Source organism: Lepidothrix coronata, unplaced genomic scaffold (assembly GCF_001604755.1).
Source record: "Lepidothrix coronata isolate B3197 unplaced genomic scaffold, Lepidothrix_coronata-1.0 Scaffold116, whole genome shotgun sequence".
Classification (NCBI taxonomy): domain Eukaryota; kingdom Metazoa; phylum Chordata; class Aves; order Passeriformes; family Pipridae; genus Lepidothrix; species Lepidothrix coronata.
In genome coordinates this window covers 2,784,320-2,794,746 of record NW_016690296.1, presented here as the reverse complement: position 1 = coordinate 2,794,746, position 10,427 = coordinate 2,784,320, and the positions used below count along the sequence as shown (strand labels likewise).

The 10,427-nt window shown below is 39.7% G+C and overlaps 1 protein-coding gene across 1 annotated transcript in view; it reads left to right on the top strand.

The window, feature by feature from the left end:
* The first annotated feature begins 4,490 nt into the window (after positions 1-4,490).
* IL21 (interleukin 21) overlaps positions 4,491-10,427 on the top strand; it is a 20,613-nt gene continuing 14,676 nt past the window's right edge. The window contains exons 1-4 of the mRNA XM_017825065.1: positions 4,491-4,651; positions 4,772-4,807; positions 8,161-8,298; positions 8,734-8,814. Of these exons, the coding sequence (XP_017680554.1) occupies positions 4,517-4,651; positions 4,772-4,807; positions 8,161-8,298; positions 8,734-8,814 (390 nt within the window). The 5' untranslated portion in view covers positions 4,491-4,516. The remainder of the gene's footprint in view (positions 4,652-4,771; positions 4,808-8,160; positions 8,299-8,733; positions 8,815-10,427) is intronic.

Sequence of the window (10,427 nt, the reverse complement as noted above, 5' to 3'; positions counted from 1 at the left end):
TTATATACAGACGACACTCCTGTGGTAGAAACCCTGTGCCCTGTGGGCCACATCTCACAAGGAGACCTGCAGACCCTCAAGCACGTGCTTGTCTTGCTTGTTGCCCCCACCGCTCCCCGCCTGTGCCTTTCAGCCGAACAACTCCTTTCTGCCCTCAAATTTTTAAGAGAACTGTGGTAGCCTAACTTCCTGTCAACTGCTGCCTTGCCTTCTGAACATGGCTGTCCTCTGGTAGTGGCGAAAGATTATTATTAATAAAGAAGAATGAAGCTGCTCTATAAAAGCTGGAACACAGCTCAGGCACAGCTTCAAGCTCTTACTGTTACAGAGATCGAACTGTTCAGGCCTTATGCAGGAGTTTTTAATGGGAAATATGAAAGGAACTGCATGACATGGATACCTGCAGTGCCAGGAGACCAGACTTAGTGACCCAGTGAAGCTTCTTCCATCCTACATGCCGAGAAAGGTGTAACCCAGAAGCTGGGAGGCTGCTCCAGCATTAAAGACTTAAAAGGACATTCTCTCAAGAGGACAGCTCTGAGTATCTGGTTCTGTGCACAGGGTCTAGGCTTGTTTTAGGTTCTGGGTGTTGACAGGATGTTTTCTCAGTGCAGTTTGTTATTAGCAGCTGAAAAGGCTAAAAACACATCAAACTATGTGCCTAACAAGCATCACTGGGTTGACCTCGGAATAGAAACTAGCTATAACTTAACTCTGAAGGAACCTTATGGAGAATGTCAGTGGTTTTATATAGTTGTCTATTAATATTTTAGTGTCTGTGTCACCACATTAAGGGTTATATTTAGTCTGATTTTTATAGCAAATAAAATTTAAGTACAGATTTTTTCCCAGGCTTGTTTTTTCTCTTTTCAAAGCAAAGTTAAAAGATACAAGAATTATATCAAAGCTTATAATGAGAAAATGAAATTGCAAGGGGGTACAACTAACTTGCAAGGTTGTCAGAAATATTTTAAAGACTGATCTTCCTAAATCTGTTGTACAGGAGTCTTCTTCCTAGTCTCCAATTTTCCAGCATAACTCTCTCCCCTTGCTTTCCTACAATCCCCCCAAGTCGCAGAGAGTATACACGTGAAATTCAACATACCTAGTTCACAAAAATTCTTTGAAAGCAGCCCTGCACATTGCAGATTTTTTTGGCTGAGCCATAGCAATGACTAAGCAATGGGAAAAGCTTCCCTTCAGCTCTGCTGTAAAGGAAAATGTGGGTGGGGGAACTGGGCTTTCAGGGTCGAAGTCATTCAGCACTTGGGTGGCACTGTGGCAAAGAGGAAAGAGGAGGACTGGGTCTGGGATGGGAGGTTTCTCAGATTTCCACTCTCCAGCCATCCCTGTAGGGCCAAGCCAGCGACGGTGCGAGAGAGGGTGTCATTATTTGACTCAGCATGTTCCTAAGCCACAAGAGAGAAGTGACGTATGTAAAAAACTTGTTGCTCACTCTTATCTGATAAGAGGGATATCAAGGAGTTTTCTCCACTGCCTAGACATAGAGGAAGTCCTTCTTTGTCCTTGTATTTCACTTTCTCTGTCAGTATGCCTTCCTTGATGCAATTATTGTGACTTTACAGCCTCTAACACAAGACAGGAGACTTCACAGGTTTAAAGACATGACATGCAACCACAGGTTACCACATCCTCAAATACCCATTGTTTAGTTTCCCATCTACTCCACCAGCTTCAAAACTGTTTTCTGATATAATTGATTTAATTTAGTAATATCCCAGACAGAGCCATCTCACCTCCCATGAATTTGGTGGAAGTCTGCCTGGACCAAATCCATGAATTACGCTGCTGGACCAGCAAATGAATAAAGTTTGCCACATTTCTGTGATGCTTCTGGTAGAAAATGACAGTGGTTCACCTACTGCCCAAACAGTGTCTGGTATTACTGTGCAGTTGTTCTTGCACCATCTTAGCCACCATCAATTTTATCTCCTCTAATATCATAAACTGCCTTTTGCAGAGCAGTGCTGCACAATGACACAGACCAACTCCCTGTGTTGTCCCTTCAAGCCACATGTGTCTCAAAACACATGGAGAGTCATATTGTGAATTAACTGAAGTTTCACAGTGATTCTGAAGTTGTCTGGATCTGCAAACAATCTGCAGGGATATCTTTGCATGAAACAATGCCAGCCACCAAATGACATCAGAACTATTCGAGTCTCATTACACGTCCAACCTATCAACCAAATAAAAATGCATAAAATAAAGGCCGTGATAGCATGACCACCTACTGTAGCCCAGGCTCAAAGGAGTTTCTCAAGAGAATCCACAGCTGAAATAATGACAGTAAAAAGTAGAAGCAGAAATTATCACCAGCCCTGCTCCTTGACTACCAACACTTCCAACAGTACAGTCAAAAACTGGATTGGGAATAAATGCATGTACAGTCAAGTCACTAGTAACCAGCTGCAAAGAAGATGAATGTTCACTTCATGGGGAGCAGAGCTAAGTACTCTCTTCCTGTAAAGAACACCACTATCAGAAATAGTCTGTCCATCCTCTCAGCAGTCTCAGGGAGGTGTTGAATAACAGACAAAATAAAATTTTGCAAAGCTTCACAGGAATGGAATGAAAGGAGGTGGGATAAAAAGAAGTAAGTATTGGCTACCATATGGTTTCTCAAACAAAAGATGCCACTGATTTCCACTAATAACGTTTAGCTATAAATTAACACAACTTTAGAATAAAACCTACTGAGATACTCTGTACTTCACATTCCAGCTGTGCTGCTTATCTAAAATTATTTCAAGACATGTCCATAGGAAAAAAAAATAAAAAAAATAAAATCACACCACCTTTTCTTCAAGAAATGACTATGTGGTAGAAAATATTATTTCTTCCTTATTTCAGTTTTCATTTTTCAGGATTTCTGTTCCCTTTCACCAGGAAAGATTCTGTGTGTGCATGCATGAGACTGTGAGTGCACTTGTTATCTACACACCCCCCCTGTAAAATCTGTTCCTGAAAGCAATCCATTTTCTGAAAGATGAAAAATTACTTAAGCACCTAAACAGCAAACACTAAACAGTCATTTGTACACAGAAAACAAACACTTGAGTCTGCCAGACAGAGCTCTCACCAACCTAAATGCTCAGTTTTAAATGAACAAGAATAGGTGATCCAGCCTGACAGCCCACATTCACCCACAGGAGAGAAACACACAGGTGCATTTTATACATGGCAGCATATTACACACACTACCACACACCAAACTGAAGTCCAAACTCTGTGTAGCTTTTGTAAACCATCTCCAAAGCCATCTGAAATCTTTAGGTTTTCAGAGGCAAAGATTTTCTTTGAAAGACACTTGGTCATCTTTTTATTCACCACAGCGAAGGTGTCCAAGAGACTTTAACTAACCTCTGCTAAATTCTACATAGGAACCTTTTAATGAATACCACGATACTGATAATAATTTGTTAATTATAAGACATATGAGCCATTTAAAGTTGTTTTTTTCCTCTTTGTGATGAAATATTAGGAACAGTGACTTTACAACCAACTGATTCCTAGAGCTGGCGCTAAGTCTCTAGTGCCTGAAGAGACTTTTGCTTGGATTTCACACAACACAAATGCACTTCTACATTCCAAAGAGAATTCTCAGGTCTCAGTATCACATCTCCTTTGAAGAGATTAAATTACAAAACCAACCTCAAGCCTAGCTGCTGAAGGAAGTGTTTAGCTGCCACAAGTGATAGTGTCCCTTGGGACTCACCAGGATTCAGTCCCTGATCTTCCAGTACTGCTCCCATCCCGGTAACAGACATGGATGCAGGGATTCACCTCTCCCAGGGCAATGTATCTCCCTGCAATTTTCAGCCCCAGTGGGCATGCCCTCCACAATGCTGTTAATATATATGGTACTGTTTCCAAGCAAATCTGGCTTAAATGCCAAGATGAGCTTTTACTCGCACCTCTAACAAGCTCTAACAAGCTGAGAGTGTAAAAGTGGTGGTTCATAGATACCAGGGGGAACTAGCTAACAAACATCCCTTGGAACCATAAAGTAAGATAAATACATGTAAATTCTGAAGAGAAGTCTTGTCATATTTCTCCAGAACAGTACAGAAGAGCTTCAGATGGGGAGATTCATTAAAAAATGCAGCATCTTTGTTTACCTAAGCCTGTGGTTTCTAAGTAGCTACTTTTTACTACGTTTATTTCTTGACTCAAAGTGAAAATGGGAATTCACCCTTTTCTCTTTTTTTCCTGCCCAATGTGCAGATTGGGCACATTTTCTCTCACTCCAGCCATCCCTGCCCCCCCACGCACAAGCTTGCATAGATGCACCTAGCCAGTGGAAAAGAAAAAAGGGTTACTCATTAATCCATTCTACAAAGCTTTCCAAACTGAAATGGGTGGGGTCTGCATCTCCAGCAGGGAGCAATATATAGATAGGTGCAGAGCATACCTGGGCACAGCTCAAACTGGAGTGTTAAACTTGGACAGCACAACTTTGCTCCTGGCCTATTTTAAAACAAAACTCATCAGGATGGAGAGGACGATTATTTTCTGTATGCTTTTCTTCTTTTCCAGTACAGTGCTGGCTGCAGCTTCACACAGAGCAGTCAAATACAAACAGATTCTCCTGGTAATTGAAAATTTAGAACACGCAGTGAAAGATAAGGTAAGCAAAGTATTTGTCATAATACTGAAATTGTTTTCAAGCATCATGTGTTGCTTAGTATGTATCTTGTGAGGGGCATCACTTTCAAAAGTTTTCTAACTTAGATTTGTTTCATTGTAGGATGTTGAATGGCTGCACACACCTGAAAACCCTGTGGTGAGACTGCTTTACCATTTCTTTAATTTTAATTTAGTTTCTTTAATCAATTTGGTTTTGTACTGGTTTATTCCATTGATAAGTGGCACATGCCTTCTTCTTCGTATCTCTGACCTGGTACTCTAAACTTAGCTAGACTAAGAATATACTTTTATAAAAGTTTCTTATTTCTAAATATTTAATAGCAGAACTGTTTATATTTTGCCGTCCTAATTACTGTTTTACTACCATATGTGGATTCTAAGCCACTCACAGATTCAGAGTTGCATGTGATCCATTTACTCAAGAAACAGTGCTGAGAGTGAGGGTTCATTTAAGACCCAGATGAGCAGCAGTACTTTTGGGGATGCAGGTTTTGGGAGTGGAAGTGCCATGAGCTCCAAAGGGACTGCCTTTCCCTCCCACTGAAGCTGAATGCCAAGAGTGGCACTGTAAGGCCATATCACAGAGCACTTCCTCTCATATGTACTCACACTGGTCTCTCTGACACTGTTTGTATGCAAGGGTTGTGCTATCAACAGGAAAACAAAACTGCATTCTGCAAATAATCTCTGTGGACTATAACTAGTTAAAAATACAAGAACAGCTCCCCATGAATCCCTTTCTAATTCTGATATTTACTTATACGTTATTTATTGCTAATATTTTGCATCTTCTAAGGTCAGGAACTTCTTATATGTAGTAAATTTGTAATTCCAGACTCACAGAAAGTCTGTGCATACTCAAATGTGGCAGGATGGAGGATGTGTCACAAAATTAAATGCTAATCATAGTAACAACATGTCTTAAAAGCTTAGAGGGTACATGCATCCTGCTTAGATAATCCCCAACATGCAACAAAGGTCTAGAGAGAACTGTGGCTAATATAATATTATACTTTTGTTATCAGCTGTCTTAAATTTTTGAGCCCTGACAACTATTTCATAACACAAACAATGTAGACTGACATATAAAAATAACCATTATGGATTATTATGCTGTAATGCTGCAAGCATTCTTACAAAAACTACCTGCTCAGGACTGCAAACTCTCTTGTAAAGCAGCTTCAAGAAGGAAGGAAAGAAACTCACCTCATTTCACACAAGTTTTGGTTAGCCTCCTCCTAGGCTTTACAGGTGGCTGCCTTTTTTACTTGCCAAAAATACACAGAAGCAGGACCAAAACAGAGACGTTCCTTTGCATTGCTGGAAAGAACTGCTGTGCACAAACCCAACGCGCTCCAACTAATTGCTGGAGGTTTTTTTCATTAACACTCTTTCTAACTTGTGGTGTCAAAGTGAAAAGGAGGAGATGATTAGCTGTCATTTTACTACAGTGTTTGCTGCTACCTCTGAAACAAAGCAAATACAACTAGTGACTAATTGCTTCATCAAGTTGTTGGGTTTGTTTTTTTTTCTCAAAAAAACCCATGCTCACCTCAGGAAGGAAGACAACATTTCACTTGCAGCTTAGGGCTTTACAGTCTGATTCTGGGAGGTCCTAAGGTACCTCTGCTGAAAACTAGAGAAGACAGAGAACTCACGTATTTAGAAAGTATTGAATTGATACAGGTTCAACTTCTGATGAAAAGCATTTAAAAAATATTAGTGTGCTAATAGTAATTATCATCAGCAACCAAATTGATGAACTTTTCATCCTACAGGGTGACTAAGATCTGAATTACAGTGTGCCAAAGAGGCACTTGGGGTGATTAGGTGCCATCACACCCTATGAAACTTGATTTAATCAAAAGTTGTTCATATAACTGTATTTCAAATATCAAAAATACTGCTTTTATGATAACCTGCTTATGCCAGATGTAAATTTGGTCTTGAATATTCAAGAAGAAAACTGCCTTTTGTAACACTCAAAATTAGGTGGTTTATCACCATCTGTTTTGGCTGCCTTGAGGTTCCTCTGTGTGGACTGTTAGTCCCAATACAATCCCACACAACTTCCTAGGGACGTCAGGTGACATCAACTCAAGGAAAATCATGCTGAGGCTGAAAAAACAATTTTAATGCTGAAGTGATTCCAGAGTGCAGGGAAGATAAACTTTCTTGCTGGTGATCGATAGTGAAGTCATAACACAGTGCTGATTTACACAGGATCAGTATCTAACCCCGCCGATCACTAATTCTGGAAGTGAGGGCTTTACAGGCTAATCTGTGAAGTTAGTTTGAGTCAGATGCAGAGCAGTGCTGCAAATTGCCTCTGAGACAAATATTTTACACGCTTGCCTAGCCCCCCTCAAACGTTTCCAGTGGTCTGTGCTTTTTAATGCCTCTTCATCGAAGTGCTTAACCCTTGACCACGTACCAAACCCCACAATCCTTGCGGTCGTCTGACTGTTGGCCTGCCTGCAGCTGAGTGTTAACTCAGCAAAAAAAGAAAGGCAGCAGAGATGAGAAATGCTGGTTTCTCAGCTCATCACGGATGAGACAGAAAACGTTTTCAGTTTCAGCTGGAAAATCGATCTCTTTTTAAAAAACGAATGGTTTTTTTCCAGTAAGCGAGACCGGTTACAGTAACATGCTTGAAACAAACATAAACGTGTGGCTTTTAAGGAAAATAAAATGTTTTCTCTAACAAATATAAAATGTTGCTAGTAAGATTTGCTATAAGCAACATACACGGAGGCTGCCTTCTTGTTGCCTGGTCCTTGCCCAAGCAGCAAAGTGCAGTGACATCTAGCAAACCCAAATGGGAGCAAACCCAAATGGGACTCGGCTTGGGTAGCAGTTGGTTAGGGTGCAAAGCAGGGATGATGGCTTTGGAGCCTTTCTAAAACGTGCAATCAGCAGTCCTAAATGCTTCCTTCACTTAGAAACTGGCTTCAGTAAACACTGCTTTTGTTTCTCTGTTGACTACTAGGTTAGTTTTGGTGGTATTTCCTTTATTCATTTCCCATGTTATCATGTGAGAACATTTCAAGAGCTCTACATCAACTCTAATTATTAAGGAGGCAGTATTAGAAATGGCACAAAAATTAGGATGAAAAAGGTATATTCCCACATGTAGCACTGAGAGATATTTGTAATTTTTTTTAAATAAAATGCTTAAGCTTGTGAAAACCTACTACATGTAACATATACTCTTCAGGAGCATTTTTTTTCAACTGCTGTCATGATTAATATCCAAGTGGAAATTTTAGTTAGAAAATACTAAGTGTTTAAGTAATTTATCCAAGACCAGGCAAAGTAAAGATCTCTTGCATATCTAAAACTAACTTTAAAAAAAAAAAAGAGTACAACTGAATATTCTCAATTAATATCCTGGATACTTACTTTCACACACGGACCACAACCTAACCACATGCAGGAAAAAGCACTGAAACATTTGCTTTAAAACAGTTCCTTCTCTTCCTGCCCCAGGAGGGATGTGTGGACACAGCCCTGAGCTGCTTCAAGAACGGCACACTGCAATTGCAACCCTTAAACAGCCAAGTGAACGCTACGTTCACCAAAGCCATCAGAGTCTTCAGAAAATACACCATCAGAAGTCCTGGAAAGGTAGGATTTCCTCACAGTGCTCATAATGGTGATCATTGCTCCTTATTTTCTATAGCAGACACCACCTGCAAGGGTAGAATTGTAGAAAGCAAACTCGTTAGGAAAAAACAATCTGCCTTTCATTACTTCGGAAATTAAAAATGTCCAATTTTTGCACTTTTGGGAGAGGCATTCACTGGGATCCTGAATCAATCACATGTATGTACTTGGCAGCCACATGTGTGCTGGCAAAAGGACAGGGATCACTGCAAAAAGCGTGAAGGAAAGGTGTCATTACTAAATTCTCTCCCTTTCTGAAGCAGCTTGTGTCGAAGCTTTTCCAGCTGGAAAAGGCTTTGCTTACAACCCTCGTGATTTTTCAGTGAGAAAGCTTGAAGCCTGATTTATGGTTCTGATGTGCTGGTTAGAAGTGGCATGATTTTCTTTATTTTCCAGCAGTGTGAGTCTTCATGTGAATCCTACAAGAAGAAACCCCCCAAAGAGTTTTTGACGAGCTTTGCAAAACTAATCCAAAAGGTAAGCAGAGCTGATTGCTTTCTACATTTTGTAAACTATTACAGATATCCTTATTTTACATTATTTCTAACAATGCCTTGTTTTTACAGTTACTCAAGAACGAATATAGCACACAACAGAGCTGAAGGCTGCTGAAAATCTACTTCTTAAAGCAGACACTATGTTATTTAAGATGTGAAAAATGTAAATTTTTTTTAGTGCTCTTATGCTGTGTTGTGTGTGTGTGGTAAGTGAAAGCTTCTCCCAAAATATTAAGGAGTCTTTTCTGGATGGCTATTCATAAGGTGGATGCTGTTTTGAAAGTGATCCTACAGTGAAAATTAAATTTTAATTTCACAAAAATAGGTTCTCTTAAGGGACTTAACTGTCACCTTCTGCTGAACTAGAAAGACTCGAGATCCTATATTTTTGCTTTGATCTTACATGAATCCCATGCAGAGATGTCTGAATTTTTTTAAAGAAAATGAACAAATATACCGCACACACACAATTTGATTTATAAGCTCTGTACCTTAGCTAACTATGGAAAAAATATCCTGCATTTAACTGCCTTCTAAATACTGGAAAAACATTTACAAATGTTACAAATCCATGGCATGTATGGCATGGGTCTGACCTGTGATTAATGGCACATCTGCCTCAGGTTTCAACAGGGAGTGCTCTAAGTAAAGAGACACAATTTTGAGTGGAAAAACACAGTTCAAAAGGTGGAATTCTACCTAGACTCCCCCAACATAACATGATAGATACAGCACAGGCATGACTGGCTGGTATGACCAGCCACCCCAAAAGGTCCAATAAACACAGTAATTGATGATTATTCAGAGTGAAGCAGCTCAAATGCATATTGCTCTTTCTCAGAGGACAATATTTTACACTCATGTTCATGTACTATATTAACACTATTCCTTCTCTCTCCTCTTCATTTGTTTTAACAGTTTAAGCTTTATTTACAGTTTATCCTTTAAAATCTGTCAAGTTTTTTGTTATGTGGAAACCTGCCTGTACAGCTTCTCAATCCTGAACGTTTCTGTGGAACTATGGCCAGAGATACCACTGAAACTTTTTAAAGTAAAAGTGAGTATCACAGCACTTAAAAGTACTTTTAGCAGCTTAATTATATACCACCATATTCTGCTTGCAATGATTCTGAACCTCTGGACTCATCCACCTGAGCAGCAACTGCTAATTTACCCCCAGAGAGATATTAGCCCCACATAAGGGAACTGCTCCTGGAAGAGAGGGCAAAGCCTTCCAGTAAAAATTAACCTTTCAGGTAATTTTTCTCTCTACTTAGTAGAAATGTGGTATAGACAGGAAACTGGAAAACTACATCTAGTGTTACAATGGAAAGTTACAAGCTTAGTTACCTCCACGAATAATGAGGCGTATTGAAAATATTTCCATTCCTACCAACGTCGGCCTAAAGGAAAACTAATACGAAAAGCTTTGCTGCCTCTACATTTTGCTGTCCTGAAATGTGAACTTCCTAATGGAGGAGGAGGAAGGAAGATCCTTAGGGCAACAACAAAGGAACTCTTCTTGTTTCTGGTGATGGCCATTTTGATTTAGAGCATCTTTTTCTTCTACTTTTCTTTTTTTTTTTTTTTTTT